Genomic DNA, 21,886 nt, shown 5'->3' on the forward strand with positions numbered 1-21,886 from the left:
CGCCGGCAGTGTCGACGATGAAAGTTAAAACTTCTCCTAACTTCCCTCGCTCTAGACCATCGCCATACGCACTGCACGTAAGATTAGGTGTTGCTTCGACGCAGTTTCTACTTTCATTAATTCCATATTCGACATCACAATTGGAATCTGTTGTGGTCTCACCGTAAGTATCCCATTCTTCCTTACCGGAATCAGCAATTTGCTCATTTTCGCTTACGCCATCACATACTGGTTTATGTTTCTCACTCTCATCACTGTTTACAGATAAATTGATACTTTCACTACTATTGTACATACAAGGAGTACTATTTTCACAATTATCTACGCTTGACTCCTTCATTAGTTGGGCAGTAATTTGGTCCATGGGATGGAAGGGATTGCGTATCACTTCCACCGGAGATCCTGCCTCGGGACTGGGAGCCTCAGAGATCGGTAGGAGAGCCAAACACTCGGGTAAACTGGCGCGACGGCGAAGTTCCCGGAGAGAAATCAGGTCTCTTTGGCCAGCTCTGGGAACTCTGCCATGATGCCGTGTTCGCCCATTCACTGGAATATGGGGAAATTCTCCCCTGTAGCATCCGCTCAGCGTCTGTATCACCTGTGGATAATAGATACAGTAGTGTGAGTGCATTACAGAAATTTACAATGATATATCCATGGTGAGAATATTTGATAATAAAGTAGAGATAAAACTTGACATGCATTCATATAATACTTCTACTCATTGTCATCTACATCTACCTACCAACTTAAATAGATAAAAACTAATGTACAAGGATCAAGGTTAATGGTCGTGATAGGGAACAGGGACCGCAGGGTCTATGTAGACGGACCTCTCCCTGGGGGAAGTGCTGGAAGACATCATGATCGAGATCTTCTAAGTCGTCCTGGTTATGTGAGTCAGGATAAGCTGTAGGTAAATCCCTTGTTAGGTCCATGAGAGACGCTACAAGAGAAGATGAATCTGATATTCCGAACTTGTAAGATCTGGGTCTGTCGGCTTCGGGCTCTCTTGGCCAGAAATTGCTTAGTGGATTTATTGTAGTCCTATTATGCTTTGGATCTGGGATGGTTGCGAATTCAATTCCTGGCAGGGATTTACTTCTAGTCAATGTTTGCGATTTGTTTCGCCTTTGGTATATCCGACGCTTTGATTTGGGATTTTCTAGCAAATCGTATTGGCGATAGTCATGTGGTAAACGACGCTTTAGAGGATTAGTAAGGTCGTCTTCAGAAACTTGTATTTCTCTATCTTGCGATGGACTGTGATCCCTCACTTTCAACGTTTCGTTGTCACTTTCAGCATCACTCTGGCAAGCCCGACTCACACGATATATTCGACTTCGAGGAGTGTCTTCGAATTCATCGTCGGTTTGGCAACCGCTGTCCACCAGGCGAGTCTCGCATTCTTGTGTTTCTTTCCTTGAATGCCTAGTATAATTCATGTCTTGGGAACTATAAACAGATTTCATATTATCAGCATCAACTTCTAGGTCAGTGTCTGTCGCTGCATTTTCAATGGGATTGCTGGGGGAGTTCAGGCCTTGTGAGGAATAATTCCAAGTTTCGCTGTCGTTACAGGATACATTTACTTGTTCAGTAACCACAAAGTCGGCAAGACTTTTGTGTCTATCCTCGTATTTTGTGTAGTTGTTAAGTTCGACTCCATCTTGGTTAGTTGTTGCACTCTCAAAGAAGCTACGAGCAGACGCAAAGGTGTGCTTGTATGACTGGTAGTACTGGGCAGTCTCGGATGCCACAGGGTCCTCCGAGGCTCCAGATGCTTCGATGGGTTGTTCTCCGGCGCTTTGAGTCGGAGAGCAAGACTGTGGGCTTGGCCAAGTACTGGAGTGTGGGCTGGGGTTCATAATAACTGGAGAATGACCTCGGGTTTCCTCATCCGGCAGTATGACATCCCCAGCATCACTGGTCGTGTGTGGGATGGAAGCAGCGGCGACCAGCTCATCCACATCTCCCCGGGGATGAGCGCGGCTGATCTCTGCAAAGTGGAAAGGATGGGAGATTTTTTTTCTGTCTGATACATTTCGTGGCCTAAAGTCACCAGTATTTATATAGTTTTATATCATGCTTGTTTAGCATCATATTTCCAATTTATTATAACCAATTGTTAATCAGTACTTCATTCCCAAAAAGGCCAAAATCAATATATACTACTTTAAATGATACTTCAAAAAACTCGTGACAGTAAGATTGTATAGCTATTGATACTACCTAAACATTATACAAATTTCAGCCATCATGAATAATAAGCTGTTAATGCTAGATACATAATCATACATAGAAAAATAAAATAAAAGCAATTAGTCGGTGATTATTGTTATTATCATTATCATTTCATTATTTTTGTTAATATCAGTTATTATTACTATTATTATTATTATTATTATTATTATTATTATTATTATTATTATTATTATCATTATTATTATTATTATTACTATCATTATTACCACCATTATCATCACCATCATTATAAATATCATCACCTTTATTATTATCTTTGTTATTATCATCATTATCGTTATTATTGATATTGCTATTATTATTATTATTATTATTATTATTATTATTATTAGAATGATAATTATAATAATAGTAAAAATAATAATGATAATTTTTTATCATCATTGTATGATTATCAGTCAGCTGTTCATAGCTGTATTAACAAATCCAGATATAAGAGAAGACATCTGCCTGTCGTCCTCAGCCAGAGGATCGCCATCGCCAGAGGTGCTGTGTTATGTCGCGAAGCCTTAAGGTAAAATAGTGTGGGGCAGATTGGTAGGAGTGCGTTAGTGTTAATTTTGAGAAGCCATATGATGTCTTCAGGGAATAGTGCATTTTAATTGGGTAAGTAATTATTGCTGTTTTTTATAAGGAAGTGAACTCCTGATGTTGAGTCGCGGGTGTGTCGTAGGTATTATAATAATTATTATTAATATTATTATCCTTATTGTTGTTTTTGTTGTTGCTTGATATGTATTATTATTATTGTTGTTGTTGCTGTTGTTATTACTATTATTATTATTTTTATTATTATTATTATTATTATTATTATTATTATTATTATTATTGTCATTATCATCGTCATCATTACTACTATTACTACTATTATTGTCATTATCATCATCATCATTATTATTATTATTATTATTATTATTATTATTATTATTATTATTAACATTATTAGTATCATAATTTTTATAATAATTGTTATTTTTGCTACTATCACCATTATTATCATCAGTTTATTATTATTATTATTATTATTATTGTTATTATTATTATTTTCATTATCATTGTTATCCTAATTAGTTGTATCATTACTATTATTTTTATCATTAATGTTATCATCATCATTATTCTTATCATCATTGTTGTTGTTGTTACTTTTACTGTTGCTGTTATCATTATTACTATTGTTATTTTTTTATGATTATCATAATTATTATAATTATTATCATTGACAATTTTTATAATCATTGTTAGTATTACTCTATTATCATAGTTACTATTATTATTATTATCATAAAAATCGACATCATTATCATTAATGCTATCACAGTTATTATCAAAATTGTTATCACTGGTATTATCATTACTTTTATCATATTCAGCAGCTTCGTAGGAGTGGTCAGAGCCACCATCAATGTGTGTAATTTTGGTAACCAACGCTTGTGGGGCAAAGAATGTCTAAAGTAACAGGAAAGCTACTATGATAACCACTCTAATAACAGTAATTTCAAAACATCAAAGAAAAGATACACGCTGAGAGCATCATAACACTAACGCCGAAACTACATGCTCTAAATTCCTCACTGCAACAATAATAAACCTCCTATGAGTAACATAGCTCCTCTACATGACTTACCAGAGATATCTGCTCCCTTCCTCTCAACCTTCATGCTCTCCCCAGGTGCTTGCAGACGTTGCGTGTGTTGTTGCTTCCTGGTCTGGATATCCCATGATTCTTGGTGAGATGAATAGGTCCCGTCGACTGTTTCAAGGACGACGTCGCCTTCGATTGTGCTGTGGATGATGTAAGTCACGCGTCCCCTTCCCTTCTTACTTGTGGGTATTGGACTCTGAGGCTTTCCACGTCCTTGATTTCTTGATGCTTGCGCCTTGGTGGTTACCTTGCTGTCCTTGTTTCTTTGGCTCTTTTCCTCTGCTTTCGTCTCCCACAGTTTCTTATGTTTGCTTACCTTCCCGACAATACAGCTGATGTAGTCTTCATCCAGATCAAGGGGACTTTTAGCCGTATGATTGGTGTGGTCATCCACGGCGTCAAGGCTATTCCCACTGCTCTCGCTAATGACGCTGCCAAGACTATCAAACCTCTTCCTTTGGCTGGCCACCCTTCCCCTGATGTCCTGGAGGAACTCCTCGGTTTCCTCTGGCGTCAGAGGTCGATCTACTGGAGGACTTGGAGGTGGTGACCTCTCATCGTCTCGTTCTTTCCTTGTCTGTGTTGGCGACTTGGGTGTGTCCAGGTACCTTGCTGTATATGAAATTACTGGGCTTGCCTTTGGTGTCGGAGATTTACGAGGAGATGAGTGTCTCTTGGTTTGTCTTTTCACCGGAGATGATTTCGGTTTTGACGGCGAGTACTGTAACCGGTGCCTTTTCCAAGTCCAAAACCCAGATTTTGAACATTTAGATTCCCATTGGGATTTGCACTCTTTCACTAACCCTTTTTGTATTTTCACACTCGTTTTCCTTCGCACTCTTGGAACGCTTTGTTCGTCTTCACCGGACGAAGACTGGTCGTCTTGAGGTCTGGGGGATGTCGGACGCCCCTTCTTTAGCTTCCTGTGCCTTGGAACTGGTGATGCAGCAACTCTTGGCTGATCTCTTACTGATTCTGGGCCACGATTTTCTCTAGAGAGCTTCTGGGGACTTTTTCTAGGCGATGATAAATTATGCTTCCCTCGTCTCTTAAATTCCTTAGATTTTTTCCATATTGTAAACTCATCTTCACGTTCTGACTCATATAAACGCTGATTGGCTCGTACGATCCCACTTTTAATTTTGATACTCAGTTTCCGACCAAGCACTGTCTTGGTCTCTTTGATCTCAGTGCACATCTCTTCATCTCCTCCAGTTACTTCGTCTGTTACTATCTCAACGGGACAACTACGATTTTGACGGCCGTGCGTGGATACTAGAGGCCTCTGTACAATGAAAGTCGTGTTGACTCCTGGCTCACGTGTCTTCTTGGCGATCAGGTCATCCCAGAAACCTTTCTTTTGTGCGACGAATGTCTTTCCAGGCGCAGGATGGACTGATTTGCTGTCAGACTCTTCTGTATCTTTCTCAGGTTCTTCAACATGCTCAGGCAATTGAACATTCGCAGGAACATTAATAGACTTTGTGGTATCATCACCTGTACTTGTGTTTATTCCTATATCATTTTCCCTTTGGTTTATAACTGAAAGATCATTATCTTTCTGAGCTGCCGATTTTCTTTCACTTTCTTTCCTTTTGGCAAATAAATTATCCCAATACTTTCTCTTTTCTGATATTTCTTTTGCTTTTTGAGACTCGTGTAAAGTTGACTTCGGTTCCTTGTTTGCGTCAGCGTATATTGGTGGTCGTGTTACAGGTAGAGGAGGAGGACTGCCCGAGTTGGTTGATACACTAATGTCATCTAATGGACTTATATCTTCACAGAGAAAATGCTCACTTATAATTTTTCCTTTCGCAACTATTTTGCAAGATTTTGGTTCTAGATTCTTTGTCATCATATTATCCCAGTAATCTTTCTTCTGCTTTACTATATTGCCAGATGATTCCCCAATTATTTTATTAATCTCTTCCTCCTCTTTACTAATCTCTTCCTCCTCTTTACTCACTTCTGGCAGTCTTAGTGAAATCACAGTTTGATCTTGTTTTTTTAGCACAATTTTATTAGTATCTGGATAGGATGGTGCTTCTTCCTTAGGTATGTTAGCCTCAGGACTGCAGGCATCATAGTATTCTTCATCAACACTCAGTAATGAATTCAGTGCTTCATCTTGAACTAAAGAAGACGTTCTGTTCATTTGCTCTGAAGTATTCTTCGTGCTGTAAGAATCACCAGTATCAGAAGGTATAAAATTTAACAGCATGGTGTCACAGAATGCTCTTTTACTAGCTCCTATATATGATTCCTTTAGAATTGATGGGGCTTGTGCCATTTCCTCAGATTTCTGTTCTGAATCTCGAGTTTTCTGGTCCCTGTCCATCTCACCCATCGGCACTTCAGATTCTTGTATTTGATGGACGTTTTCAGTAGAATGAAGTTTATCAGCAGTGGAGCTTTGGCTATTAGATTGCTCCCAGAAGTCTCGAGCTCTACTAACACTACCATCATCGACCTCAACACTTAGAGTTCTAGTAACTTTATTACTTCCATGGGTTTCACTGCATGCTGTAGGCTCGTTTTCTATTTTCCCAAAAGTTCTTGCAAGATGCTCAACTTCTGCATTCTGATAATCAACTTTAAAATCAGGGTTCATTTGGACAGTATCACATACTTCCGTTACTCTATCTTCCCATACTTTCTTGCCAGCCGCGACAGTACCTGTACAAGCTGTGATGCTAGATTCTTCAGGCGATTCATCTGAGTCATTCTGATCCATCTCAGAATATATGTCTCCCGTGCTCTGTGTCTCGCTGCCAACTTCAACATCCACTGAGGAGAACTGATAATTTCTAAAGTGTGGATATTCATTTACACTTTCTACCGTAGAGTTATTCAGTGATTTTAAAACTTGTGCTACCTTGTTTAAGGGTTTTGCTTCACTAATTACAGGTTCAGGTTTTTGAGACGATTCGTTCTTGGATATTCGTTCTTCCCACAATTTTCTTGATTCACTTACGGGCACTAACTGACTCTCGGAAGCTTCATTAATGTCTATATTATCCTGCAGAGGAGCTTCTTGCTGATCATCCGCGATAGATTCATTTTCTTTCTCTAACTTAAGATCATTTGCCTCTAGTTTGATTGTGCTGTCAGTAGTCTCATAATCTGTTCTTGTTTGTTCATTCTGAAATCTAGATTTTTCCTGAGAGCTCTTCATTTGTATAAATGTTTCTGCTTCCAATTTATTTTTTGTTTCTTGCTCTTCCCACATGAGTTTGGCTTTTGCAACACTTCCTTCCTTGAGCCTGAAGCTGAGCTGGTAGCCAGTGACCGGCTTTTGAGAGGATGTATCTTCCATATTCGCGGCATTTACCTCGCATGTCACTTCCCCCTTCACAGTTTCTAGAGGTGCTGCTGCCTTTGTTGGTAATTTATTCTCTGTTCTTCTTGATTCCTCTCTTTGTCCAATAGCTTCATTTCTCCGTTTCTCTTCTAGTTCTTTCCATTTTACATCCCACATTTCCGTCTTGGCTTTAACATGTCCTTTGGCTTTAATTTCGGAAGTGTCATCATTGTTGGTTTCCTTATTAACTGTTTCTGTTGTTGCAGTGACAGCCTGATTAATTTTGTCAGTAGGTGACGTTTCTGAAGCTTTGCTGTCGGCAAGATTTTGACTTTGTCTTTGTTCAGGTCTCATTCCTTCCCAAAAGTCCTTTCCAGATACTACCGACCTCTCCTCAGTTTCCCCATAGTTAGGCTGTCGATCAATCATGTCATCCTTATCACCTTCAGCTTTTACATCTGTAGCTGCTTGTGTACGCAATTCCATGCTGCTCTTACTCTTTGCTACCTCTACATTGGTAGCTTGATTTGGCTTTGGAATATTTCCACTTTGTGCTCCTTTGGCGTCTTCTTTTTCATTGAATTGCCATTCTCCTTTCTGACTCTTTAATTTGCCAGTCAGTGCCTTCGTCTCAATTTTCTTTTCTGATTCACACAGATTCTGCCAGACTTGTTTCTTATTGTGCACAAGACCCTCCTCAATGCCGAGTTCTTCGATTGGTTCCTGACAGCAAGCAGTATTAGTATTTTCAAACTCATTTCTTTCATCATCATTTCCTTCAATTTTTGCACCTTCGTCAGGAAGTCCTGAAGGAAGTAACTCATCACCAACTATATTCCTATCATTTTCAAGATCATATAGATGAGCTCTAGTAGCCTCGGCTTCCTTCTTCATTCGTGCCTCTTTTTCTTCCCACATATGCTTAGCATCTACCACAGTCCTTTCTCGAATTTTCACACTTAGCTTGTAGCCCTTTGGCTGTTTAGTTTTGGATCCCCTTTGATGAAGTTTGGGGGATTCTTCAGGAAATCTGATGTCATCATTGTGCATCAAAGCATTTTCTTCAGTATCTTCGAAGTCCTGCTCCTCATTAGTTTCGAGATTGTCCTGATCAAGCTCCACTAACTTTCCTTCCCACTGATCTTTCCTTGTTTTCACAATTCCTCTTTCTATTTTCCGAAGACTTGGTGTCCTGTATGCATATTTTTCAGAACTCTCCCTCTCGAGAGACTCAGGAGTGTTTAGCATAGAATTCTCAGGCTCTACATTCTTTGTGGTGTCCCCTGCAGGCTCTGGGTTTGTATATTTCATTTCCCATATTTGTTTTCCCATTTGTACTGTGCCCCGCTTGATCTTTCTCATACTTTTCCGTGGCATAAACGCATCGCCAGTGGGTAGTTCTTCTTCAGTGTCACTGGAAGATTCACTTGACAACTGCATTAATTTATCAGCAGTTTCATCAAAAGGCGTTGTATCTGTCGTTGAAACATTTATTAGAATTTGTTCATGAGTTGCAGGTGACGTTTGTGCCTTTTCTTCTCTGTTTCTTATTTCTGTCAATATTTTCCATTCATCAGATTCAGAGTCCTCCTCTTTTCTATTCTCTTCTAATAACGGTCGTTCATGTATTGCAATATCTTTATTGTCATGTTCCAACAACTTCCTGTTTTCATCACAAATATCGTCTCTTTCCACTGATTCCTCTCTCTTTTGTGTCCTCACTTTACTCTTTAATACATTCTCACGATCACAGTTTGGAGACTTTCTAAGGTTCTCCCACATTTCTTTTTGATCATCAGTCAAACTCTCACCATCTGCGACATCACGTAGACGTTCATCATCGAGACCCATTTCTTTATTATCCTCTGTGGTCAACGCTTGCTTATCACCCATGAAAAAGCTACTCCAAACAGCCTTCAGTCGCCCGACTAACCCCACTGGTGTCTCATCAACAGCATCCTGAAACACGTCATCTGCTTCAGGTGTGGGTCCTCTTGTGATCTCTTCCTCTTGCTCTCCAGTAATTGTTTCACACTTAGAAACGTCATCTGCTTGACTTACAATATCAGTCGAGTCAGAGCTTGATGAAACTTTCGAGTCCACATGCCCGGTGCCACCTGCTGCAACAGAATCCCAGAACTGTTTTCTCAAAGTGACAAGTTCAGTTGTTGGCTGACTGTCGACTTTCACTTTGCTTCCTTCAAAACGTGCATCAGCCTTTGGAGGTCTTTCATCATTTGAGCTTTCAGAATCCCTGGAATATGTCCTAAATCCATGGATTTCTTCTAGAAAACTACGGTGAGATTGTGAACTGATAGACTCCTCTTCACCTTGCTTTTGTACGGTGTTTGAAATTCCTGTTCCAGTGAATTGGTCTTGCTCAAAAGCTGAAGGACTGAAACCTGAATCTCCTACTTCTTCCTCTGCAGATAAATCGGCAAACGATGAACACTCTGAACCTTCCTTTTCCAGCATTTGCTGAAATTCATCAAGTACAACGCTAGTTCGATTTGATGATGTTGAATGGTCATTATCATCATTTTTCGACTCCTCGATTACACACTGTGAATCATTATCAATCTGTTCCTCCTGTGTACCATCATCCCTCTTTGCCTGGCAACCGGGATCTATATTTTTGTCTTTATCTTCCTTATCATAAACGTCATCAGAAATTACATTACAGCCATCATCACTGTGAGCATTAATGTTTAGGGTTTGTTTATCAGCAGTTATAATATCCTGCACTGTACTTCGTGCACTTGGAATAGGAGAATTACTGAGCTTTAAGTGCTCACTGTCCTCTTTAGGATGGTCAGTAGACTGTGCGAGTGATGTTCCTTCAACTAAATTAAGTTTCTCTATCACTATTGGGTCAAGAACGGGATGTGACTCTCGTACACTTTCAAAAATGGTAGATGAAATTTCCGACAAAGTGCTCTCTCTGTCATAGTCTGCAGGCTCATTTTCATCCTTCGCTGTTACCATACACTGGTCATCAGAATCATTCTCAAGTATTGAATTCTTCACATTACCTTCTTGTACATGCTGTGTGGTCTGATTGCTATAATCACAAAAAAATGCTTTCTTTTCTTTTCCTTCGGAGGGGAAGGGAAGACACTCTGTCTGTTCCTGTGCTTGTTCATGAAAAACTACCTTGTCATGGGTATCAAATTCACCAGAAGTAATAGATGAGCTTAATCCCTCGACAAGCCGAGATTTTACATGTTCATGACCTACAAGCGAGACGTTGGGAATGTCAGTCTGGTTCTGACATTCCAGGGCTAACTCACCGGCACCGCAACTATCTGGTGTTCCGTCACAACTGACCTCGGACTGAGCTTCCGCATCCTTCCCGTGTCTGTCTGGCTCACAACCAATTAGGTCATCCCTCTCCCCATACCTGTAGAGACTATCTGCTCCCGTAACTGGCGGAAGCTCTGGGATTTCCAAAGCGTTCGCTCCGCCCGTCTCACTGGAAACAATAAGATTATCCTCTTTTGTGGCTTCACTTAAAGGGATTCCATCCACTCGCGGTTCTGTTTCACACGTACATTCGTTTTGTACATTCGTCAGAGATAAAAATTCCTCTAGTTCCTCGGAATCTTCACTCGTCTGATGGTGTGACTGTTTGTTTGGATTTTCCTCTTGCAAAGAAAAGAAATCTACTTCCTCAACTTCCAGCTTAGTTTCGTCTTCGGTAACTCCCATTGTAAGCACATCAATGTCAGGTGTTACTTTGTGAGTATTAGATTCCAATGCCGGCAAATCGTCGGGTTCTGTTTGATGACAGACATTTGTTATTATTTCATTAATTATTGAATTATTAGTAAATCCAACTTCATTGTCATTGTTAGTAGTCGAATCACTTCGCATAAACTCCTCAAAGTCAGAGTCAAGAAGACTGATATTTTGTTTATCTGAAATGACATCACTCGGACCCTCAGCAAATGAAGAGTCATCTATATTGAGAAGATCTGTTACACAGGTAGACTCGGCTGCCTGTGGAATAAGCATATTAGATTCAGTTTGCAGATTATCGAAGATGTTAAATGGTACTGCTGATGAATCAGATTTTTCGTCCTCAGCTTTCCCGTAATAAACGGGTTGTTCATCGATATCAAAAAATTTAACATCCAGCCCAGTCGTGTCATCAGATGATTCCTTGCATGTATACTCTGTTGCATATACGTCACTGGAATCAGATTTGTCTGCTGTGGATACATTGTTACCGAATTTTAGATTTTGAGATGAATTACAGTCTGAGACGTCTATAAGAGAAGAAAAATCATTAATTGCTTCCTGGTCAGAGTTCGTGGGCAACATTTGTTTAGCATTTACACATGGGTGCTTTTCTATGTCTTCCCCTAATTCATCTGTTAAGTTGATTAGCTGTGTACCCTCCTCAGACTTCGCTGCATCACTGAGATCGAACATAGGTTCTGCTTCCTGTTGAGCAAATATATCCAAATCACTTCGGAGAGGAACAGGTTTGTATTGAGCCGTTTCATCATTACATAAAAAAGCTCTATCTTTGGGTCTCTGATCACTAGCATATATTTCACTGACATCCGACAGAATGTCAAAATTTAAATCACCATCCAACTGTTTCTCAGCCATGTCGCTTTGACATCGCTGGTTCCTATCATTTAGCGGGAACTCACTGTCTTGTACAAACTCCTCCGACGGATTCTGAGACACAACTAATACTTTTGCAGGAGAACCTGGCTTCCTTCTGTCTCTTTGAGATAACAAGGTTGCGTCATGCATGCGAGTATGGCTTCCCTCGCTGGGCTTACGATCAGCTAAATTACAGAAATCTAGGCCAATTAGATTCTGATCCTCATCAAAGGGATCTGTAGCCCATGATAGAGATCCAATTTCATTTTCACTTGATGAAAATGGGTCACTTGTTGCTGTTACTGCGAAGATCTCACTTGATGATGGGAAAAAATTATCTGTTGATTCATGCTCACTCTGTTTGGCCAGGCCTTCACGTGGAAAAGAACATGGCAGTGTTTGAATTACACTGCTTGAGCTAAAATCAGCATCTATATGGCTATATTCATTGCTAGTTGTCATATTCTTTTCACTTGGGTTACATATATCGTCTTGTGTAGTTGTTTGGTCAAGAGGGTCAAGGACAGGGTCATTACTGGCAACATCTACATCTATGGAGGGAAAGGATTTGTCACCTATGTTAGTTGAATTCTCACCTTGTACCAATTCCTTTTTGGGCGAATTTGTGACCGCAAACGATCGTGCTACTTGCTGAAGTCCGCCACCCTGAAAAAATATCAACTGATCTTCGGTGAGTGTCATGTCAGCTGATTTTCCAGACGGATTCATCACATTGTTTTCTTTGTCACTTCCTTCACCAGTCATTTCATTGGCATTCTGTATGTCGTCAATATCCTTGCTCAGATTTTCATCAACTGTTATGTCGAGTCCGTCAGTTTTTGGCTCATAATGAACATCCATATCAGGTAAACCTTTATTATATTGTTCATTTTCTGAACTGAATAATGAATTTTCAATAAACTGTTCCTGTGTTTCGAACTTAATATTACCGCTTTCTTTGAATGAACATGTATCTAGTTCAGCAAATGCATCATTTCCTTTAGTTTGTATGTGATCTGTATGGGAAGTCGTCCCTTGTAAATTTTGATTTTCCTCACTCCCATCAAACACAGATCCTATTATTTCGTTTTGTTGTTCTGTACAGGGCACAGAAGGGAATCGCGGTGTCAGTGGAAGATCGACGTCTTCGAAGGTTAAAGGTGCAACCTGCAGTTTAGGAATGTGCAACATTTCCATTGGTGGAACAAAGGCGTGGTCTGTAAGAATGCTTTCCTCCCCAAGTGGAGTGATGACATAAGCAGGCTGATTCTCAGTCTCTTCGGGTTCCTCAAGAGGAGAGCTATCGGCTTCTGCAATGCCTGTTTCCTCATCTCCAGAAGAGGTCTGGGAGGGGATCATGAGAGTTTCCAAAGGTGGATAATACTTGACTTCGTTGTGGGCATCATCAAAATTTAAGCCTGAGGATGTAACAGGTCTTTTTTCAAGGAAATCTTCAGTTTCATTTTTGCTGGGTGTAATTTCATGTTCCTCCTCAATCAGTTTTTCTTCTTTATCAGCTTTCACATGAGCCTTGTTTCTCATCTCAAAATAATCAACTGGTTCCTCATCATCTTCATCACATTCATCATCTTCATCACATTCCAAACTGTCTTGTTCTATCATATCCGGAGAATTTTGAGTTCTGAAACAAGACCCATAATGTCTTCCATAAATTACTGTGGGTTCATCGTCAGTATCATTTTCACTGGAAGTTGAATATACACAATTAGAAGGATACATAGACATTCTCTTCATCGGTTTTGGTTTCTCCGTTGTAAATACATTGTCTTCGTCCAATGATGAATGTTCTTCTTCAACATTTCCAAACGATGAGAAATCTGGAGAAAATTTGGGCGTATGAGGAGAAGACGGACTGCCGATCTTCCTCGCAGATGAGGGAGTGCCAGGAGACTCAGCACTTTTGTCTGAGAGGTGTCTCTTCCCAAGGGAAAGTCGTCTTGGTCTCGGAGGTCTGACAGGCATCACCTCTTCCTCCTCGTCTTCTGACAGCTCAGGGATGGTGTGCAATTTGCTACTGTGGCTGCGTGCTGGTTTGTTGTATTTAACATTAGGTTTCTTGCTAGGAATATCAATTTCATCTTCATCAGTTGTTACATCCGACTCGGATTGAGAGTCACTGTCTGAAGTGGTTATAGGCGACCTCGTTGGACTGGGGGAAAGAGGTATTACCAGAGGGCGAAAGCCACGAATTGGGCCGATTTTCATATCGTCATCAGAATCAGATTCGCAACTACTTTCCTGAGCAGTTGCTTCGGTGCTTATTTCGCCTTCACATACCGACAGAGCGTTCTTGTCACTATCCTCAGTGGCTCCTACAACAACACTCGGTAAAATTTTACATGGTGTTCCATCAGTTAAGTTATTGACTTCAGATTTCTTTATTTCTTGTGTAGCAAAATTTACCTCATCCTGTTCATATTGGGTATTTGGTATTTCAGTATCTTCTACTGCCATAATGCTATCTTCTGTTTTTATTGCAAAACTACTTGTGGTACTCTTACTGTTATCACGTTCATCAGATGGTAATGTTTCACTTCTTTCTATTAAGGATACAACAGACTCTGAAGTATTTGAAGCGAGGCCAACTTCGGGTTCCTGCTTGAAAATATCTGCCTCATGATCTTCAGAGGCTTGATCATCCGATACTGTCTGTGTGATGTGTAGGCTTGGCGAAGGACTGTCCTCTATTTCATGATCTTCTATGTCATCTTGTCTCACTTGATCCCCTAATCTACATAGCTCTAAGGAAAGATCAGAAGCCATATTATCAACAGCACTAGATATGAGGGTATCACTATTGTCATTGTGCCCCTCTGTATCTGTTTCATTTTGGGATAGGAGCAAGATCTCAGTGTTAGCATCCAAAGGACATGGATCACTACTTAGGAAAGAACACTTGTCTTCATAACTATAATTCTTTGCAACTTCTAGTGTTGACTGAACCAGCACTTCCTGGGCAGACCTTTGGCCAAACTCATCTATTTCAGAAGGAATTTGTATGTTCTGAATTTGGTCATTTGATCTAACATTTAATTCCTCATTAATGAGTGTGAAAGACCTGAAGGATGCTTCGTGTTCAGTGTCCTTCGAAGAAAAGCTCATATTCTCGATAGACAGTTCTGCTAGAGGGAGTTCTGGTGGAGCATCAGGAGTCTCATATATAGAATCATTTGATTCCTCATAAGGAAGACTTGTCAATGACTCACTTGCTTCACTGACGTCTTCCACCGTAGACCTCATTGCTGTCATAGAGGGTGCATTAATTTTACGCAATGGAAGGGAATCTGGGGGTTTTACATAACCATGCACAGAACTGCTTACATCGTTTTGAGTTATTTGATATGGTGTTTTGATATCTTCATGAGTAGGACCAGGGCATTGATCTGTTTGTAGTGATTCTGAGCATTCAAGGTTGCTGATATTTAAGTTATCTTGCACAATAGATGGTCCAAGAGAAACAAATTCTTCCTCATCAGATGCTTCAGTAGGTGCTAAAGTCTCATCAACAAACATGTCCAGTGGTGATGCAGATCTCGAACTAACATATTCTTTGATGGCTGTAAATAAAGACCAAGGTGAACCTCTCTCTTCCTCCACAGTTTCATCTCTTTCTTGATGAATACTTAGTGAGGAATTTGGACGGGATGTGCATGGAATAGGAACATCATCATCAAAATCTTGATGTGAAGCTTCCCAGAGGAGACTTCCAGGAGCACTAGGTGTTCCTAAGTCAAAGTCTATATCTTTGTCTTGAGAGTCAGAGTAGTGAGTCTGTTGCATGATTCTTCCTTCCTGAATATCTGGCAAAAGATGTACATTTTCCACAAGATCCTCAGGAGACGACATTTCAACCTGGGTAGCATGTCTGTTTTGAGGTGAAGAAACACATTCCTCTGAATTGGGAGGATTTTGATCATCAGAACACCCACCAAGAAAGAATTCGGAATTGAAGGCACAGGATAAATCATGGATATTTTCATTTAACTCAGATTCGCGTCTTGAGTTATCTGATACTCGATCCGAAAATTTATCCTCTATTACCGAAATCAAATAATTGCCTACACTCTTTTCCACAGGAAGTTCTGTGCTTCTGAACTTATCCCCCTCTTGTGAATGCATATGATTTATTTGTTTTTCAACATCTATTGTTTCTTGATTGTCAGAAAAGTCTGTACCAGTCAACATATCAGCTAGGTACGTAGACATGTGACTTTTGTCCAAATCTTCTTTTGATTCCAACTTGCTTTTTTCCATCAGAGGAAACTTATCAGTTTCGATGCTGGCCAACTGATCAGCTGAACCTGAATTAAGAGAATCGACTTGAAATGCATTTTCAACCTTGATTTTGTCATATATTTCCATTAATACAAAGTCTCCAGGTTTACCAGAAGCATCAGGCTGACTTTTATTTAATGCATCAGTACTGTCTAAATTGGGATCCAATACTTCCCCAGAGTTTGGTTTATTTTTACTTGGCAGATTTGCAACTGGTTCACTGGCAACCATTTCAGTGTTATCTAGTAGAACTGCACTTTCTGTTGGGGAAGTGTTTTTGGTGATTTCTAGTAGAGTATTGGATGTGTCAGTGTTTCCAGTTTCAAAATCTGCTTGCATAGTGCCTGGTAAATTAAAAGTTTCTGGGCGACTTACAGTACTGGTGACTTGTGATAGGCTAGTATCTAATGTGCAACTATTTTCAGGTGGTATTGTATCTGTATAACTAGAACTTTCACACTGATTGATTTGTGTGTCCATATTTCCTAGTGTATTCATTTTCTCAGACTGAATTGCATTTGATGAAATAACAGATATATTTGTGATTTTTGGATGAATCATTTCGCTTTGTTCTCCCAGTGTGGTGTCTGGCAAATGAGTGATTCGTGCTTGAGTAGTGTTGAATTCAGTAGTTATTTGATTACTGGTGTCTAATGAAAGTAAAGGATCTGGATGTGTTTGCCCTAGTGTGTTTGCAAATTCTTGTGAAGTAGTAGTCTCTTGTTGAACGGTATTTAAAGTATTGGTATCTATTATGCTACTGGTTTCAATATGTTCAACATTGTCATGTACACTTGCAGTATTTGGTTTCGCAATATCTAGTAACTCGGTGATTTCTGACGCTAAAGTGTCAAGCAAGTTTGTATTTTTCTGTTGAACATTCTTCAATATGGCTGTGGTGTCCGACTCTTCCATGTTCAATGTATCACTGATTTTTGGTGGAACTGTATCTAAAACACATGTGGTCTCTAATGGATTACTGTCAAATATTTGAGTGGTTTCTGGTTGAACAGTTTCCAGTGAGTCTCTAGTTTCTGGTAGTTCAACAGTCTTCAGTATGTCTGTGATTGGTAGAGTGCCTGGTTTAACTGTGGTATCTAACTGAACAGTATCCATTATCTTAGTAGTATCTGGTTGAGTAGTGTCCAATATGTTGGTTAAACCTGGGTCAGTAACATTTGATAAGTTAGTGATTTCTGTTTGAACACTACTTGCGTTATTGGTCTCTATTTGAACAGTATCCGTAATGCAAGATGCTTCCGAGTGATTGTTGTTGGCGATTTCTGTTTGAGCAATGTCCAATATGTTTGTGGTTTCTGGCTGAACAATGTCCAATGTATTAGTGGTATCTGGATGAATATTGTCCAATAAGTTGGTGGTTTCTGGTTGAACTATCTCCTGTGTGTTTAGTATGTTACTAGTAAATGGTTGAACAATACCTAATGTACTAATACCTCCTGGTTGAACAGTGCTGCCAACTTCTATTTTAATTGCTTCCAATATGTTCGTATTATTTTGATCACTAGTGTCTAGGATATTCGCGGTTTCTTTATGAACATATTCCAATATGCTAGTGGTTTCTTGCTGAGCACTGTCAAATGTGTTGGTAGTTTCTGGTTGAACTATGTCCATTATTTTAGTGGATTCTGGTTGAACAGTGTCAGACATGGTACTGGTTCCTAGTTGAGCATTGTCTAATCGAAAAGTGTATGTTATTTTAGTGGTTTCTGGCTGAGTAGTGTCAAATATGTTGGTAGTTTCTGGTTGAACAGTGTCGATTATCTTAGTGATTTCTGCCTGAGCAGTGTCCAATAAGCTAGTGGTTTCTGGCTGAACAGTGTCCAATATGTTGGTGGTTTCTGGTTGAGCAGTGTCTAATATGTTAGTTGTTCCTGGTTGAACAGTGTCCAATAAGCTAGTGGTTTCTGGCTGAACAGTGTCCAATATGCTAGTGGTTTCTGGCTGAACAGTGTCCAATAAGCTAGTGGTTTCTGCCTGAGCAGTGTCCAATATATTAGTGGTTTCTGCCTGAGCAGTGTCCAATATGCCAGTGGTTTCTGTCTGAGCAGTGTCCAATATGTTGGTGGTTTCTGGCTGAGCAGTGTCGATTATGTTGGTGGTTTCTGGTTGAACAGTGTCCAATATGTTGGTGGTTTCTGGCTGATCAGTGTCCAATATGTTAGTGGTTTCTGGCTGAACAGTGTCCAATATGTTAGTGGTTTCTGGTTGAACAGTGTCGATTATGTTAGTGGTTTCTGTCTGAGCAGTGTCGATTATGTTGGTGGTTTCTGGTTGAACAGTGTCCAATATGTTGGTGGTTTCTGGCTGAACAGTGTCGATTATGTTGGTGGTTTCTGGTTGAACAGTGTCCAATATGTTAGTGGTTTCTGTCTGAGCAGTGTCGATTATGTTGGTGGTTTCTGGTTGAACAGTGTCCAATATGTTTGTGGTTTCTGGCTGAGCACTGTCGATAATGTTAGTGGTTTCTGACTGAGCAGTGTCGATTATGTTAGTGGTTTCTGTCTGTACAGTGTCCAAAATGTTTGTGGTTTCTGGTTGAACAGTGTCCAATATGTTTGTGGTTTCTGGCTGAGCAGTGTCGATTATATTGGTGGTTTCTGGCTGAGCAGTGTCGATTATGTTGGTGGTTTCTGGCTGAGCAGTGTCCAATATGTTTGTGGTTTCTGGCTGAGCAGTGTCCAATATGTTTGTGGTTTCTGGCTGAGCAGTGTCCAATATGTTTGTGGTTTCTGGCTGAGTACTGTCGATAATGTTAGTGGTTTCTGACTGAGCAGTGTCAATTATGTTAGTGGTTTCTGTCTGTACAGTGTCCAAAATGTTGGTGGTTTCTGGTTGAGCAGTGTCTAATATGGTAGTGGTTTCTGGTTGACCAATGTCTAATATGTTAGTTGTTCCTGGTTGAACAGTGTCCAATATGTTGGTGGTTTCTGGCTGAGCAGTGTCGATTATGTTAGCGGTTTCTGGTTGAACAGTGTCCAATATGTTGGTGGTTTCTGGCTGAACAGTGTCGATTATGTTGGTGGTTTCTGGTTGAACAGTGTCGATTATGTTAGTGGTTTCTGTCTGAGCAGTGTCCAATATGTTGGTGGTTTCTGGTTGAACAGTGTCCAATATGTTAGTGGTTTCTGGTTGAACAGTGTCCAATATGTTGGTGGTTTCTGGCTGAACAGTGTCCAATATGTTGGTGGTTTCTGGTTGAACAGTGTCGATTATGTTAGTGGTTTCTGTCTGAGCAGTGTCCAATATGTTGGTGGTTTCTGGTTGAACAGTGTCGATTATGTTAGTGGTTTCTGTCTGAGCAGTGTCCAATATGTTGGTGGTTTCTGGCTGAACAGTGTCGATTATGTTAGTGGTTTCTGTCTGAGCAGTGTCCAATATGTTGGTGGTTTCTGGCTGAACAGTGTCGATTATGTTGGTGGTTTCTGGTTGAACAGTGTCCAATATGTTGGTGGTTTCTGGTTGAGCAGTGTCGAATATGTTAGTGGTTTCTGTTTGAGCAGTGTCGATTATGTTGGTGGTTTCTGGTTGAGCAGTGTCGATAATGTTAGTGGTTTCTGGCTGATCAGTGTCGATAATGTTAGTGGTTTCTGTCTGAGCAGTGTCGATTATGTTGGTGGTTTCTGGTTGAACAGTGTCCAATATGTTGGTGGTTTCTGGTTGAACAGTGTCCAATATGTTGGTGGTTTCTGGTTGAACAGTGTCCAATATGTTAGTGGTTTCTGTCTGAGCAGTGTCCAATATGTTGGTGGTTTCTGGTTGAACAGTGTCCAATATGTTGGTGGTTTCTGGCTGAACAGTGTCGATTATGTTAGTGGTTTCTGTCTGAGCAGTGTCGATAATGTTAGTGGTTTCTGGCTGAGCAGTGTCCAATATCTTGGTGGTTTCTGGTTGAGCAGTGTCCAATATGTTGGTGGTTTCTGTCTGAGCAGTGTCGATAATGTTAGTGGTTTCTGTCTGAGCAGTGTCGATTATGTTGGTGGTTTCTGGTTGAACAGTGTCCAATATGTTGGTGGTTTCTGGTTGAACAGTGTCCAATATGTTGGTGGTTTCTGGTTGAACAGTGTCCAATATGTTGGTGGTTTCTGTCTGAGCAGTGTCCAATATCATGGTGGTTTCTGGCTGAGCAGTGTCCAATATCTTGGTGGTTTCTGGCTGAACAGTGTCCAATATGTTAGTGGTTTCTGGCTGAGCAGTGTCGATAATGTTAGTGGTTTCTGGCTGAGCAGTGTCCAATATCTTGGTGGTTTCTGGCTGAACAGTGTCCAATATGTTAGTGGTTTCTGGCTGAGCAGTGTCCAATATCTTGGTGGTTTCTGGTTGAGCAGTGTCCAATATGTTGGTGGTTTCTGTCTGAGCAGTGTCGATAATGTTAGTGGTTTCTGTCTGAGCAGTGTCGATTATATTGGTGGTTTCTGTCTGAGCAATGTCCAATATGTTAGTGGTTTCTGGTTGAGCAATGTCCAGTATGTTGGTGGTTTCTGTCTGAGCAGTGTCCAATAAGCTAGTGGTTTCTGGTTGAGCAATGTCTAATATGTTAGTGGTTTCTGGTTGAACAGTGTCCAATATGTTGGTAGTTTCTGATTGAGCAGTGCCCAATACGTTAGTGGTTTCTGGTTGAACAGTGTCCAGTATGCTAGTGGTTTCTGCCTGAGCAGTGTCCAATATATTAGTGGGTTTTGGTTGAGCAATGTCTAATAAGTTAGTTGTTCCTTGTTGAACAGTGTCCAATATGCTAGTGGTTTCTGGTTGAGCAGTGTCCAATATGCTAGTGGTGCCTGGTTGAGCAGTGTCTAATATGTTAGTAGTTTCTGGTTGAGCAGTATCCAATATATTAGTAGTTTCTGGTTGAGCAATGTCTAATATGTCAGATGTTTCTGGTTGAACAGTGTCCAATATGTTAGTCATTCCTTCGTGAGCAGTGTCCAATATGTTTGTTATTTCGGGTTGAGCAGTATCTATATTAGTGGTTTTGGATTGAACAATATCCAATAAGTTTGTAATTTCTGGGTGAGCGGTGTCCAATATGTCAATGTTTTCTGACTGAATAGAACCTGAAATGTCTAAGTCTTGTGGTTGGTAAGTTGAACTGGAATCTGTTGGAATGCTTTCTTGTCTGTCAATATGTTCTGTACATAATGCATTTGCTATATTGATGTTGTCTACTTGAACAGAATTATGCAGATTAGTAGATTCCAGTTGGATGATGCCTGGTCTATGAGAAGGGGTCTTTTGCATGACATCTGATATAATTTGGCATTTATCTTTGATATCATCTGAGGAAGGATTGGATTTGAAGCAAGAAGCTGACAAACATTGAACATTGTATTGGCTATATTCAGGATCACATTTGGAATTTTTTGCATGTTCATCAGCTGCCTTATTAGGTATGCTAATATGCTCTCTGAGTTTTTGATACTGATTTTGAAACCGGTCACAATCTACAAAATCTAATGACCTTAAATTCTCATCATCCTTTTTGCATACTTCAGTTTCACAGCTTTGCAGCACTAATGATTCCTTAACATTCAGCGTAACTTCAGCAAGAGTTGCGTATGTAGTAGATGTGTGTTCTGGCACTGTATTAATTATTGGGTCAGAAGCTGTGGTTGCACAGAAAGCAAGCTGATCAGAAGCAATATTTTCAAATTCAGGCAGCATTTTTTTAATATCCCCTGCAGTTTTGCTAGGCACAGTTTTGCTTTGCAGCGATGAATGTGAATTATCTTCATGTAAATCCAGTG

At 40.1% G+C, this 21,886-nt stretch overlaps 2 protein-coding genes across 3 annotated transcripts in view; both read right to left on the bottom strand.

Moving 5' to 3' along the window:
* Window positions 1-282: 282 nt before the first annotated feature.
* LOC113812818 (serine-rich adhesin for platelets) overlaps window positions 283-21,886 on the bottom strand; it is a 51,313-nt gene continuing 29,709 nt past the window's right edge. For both annotated transcript variants that reach the window (XM_070128042.1, XM_070128043.1), the window contains 2 exons: window positions 12,425-16,150; window positions 283-598 (listed from right to left, as the gene is read on the bottom strand). In XM_070128042.1, coding sequence (XP_069984143.1) covers window positions 423-598; window positions 12,425-16,150 — 3,902 coding nt within the window. In that variant the 3' untranslated portion in view covers window positions 283-422. The remainder of the gene's footprint in view (window positions 599-12,424; window positions 16,151-21,886) is intronic.
* Window positions 16,176-21,803, bottom strand: LOC138863612 (perilipin-4-like; the record flags this gene model as incomplete). Its single annotated transcript, XM_070128380.1, has 1 exon — window positions 16,176-21,803. A coding segment is annotated over exon 1 (5,628 nt), but the record flags the coding sequence as incomplete, so codon positions are not given.

Source organism: Penaeus vannamei, chromosome 12 (genome assembly GCF_042767895.1).
Source record: "Penaeus vannamei isolate JL-2024 chromosome 12, ASM4276789v1, whole genome shotgun sequence".
Classification (NCBI taxonomy): domain Eukaryota; kingdom Metazoa; phylum Arthropoda; class Malacostraca; order Decapoda; family Penaeidae; genus Penaeus; species Penaeus vannamei.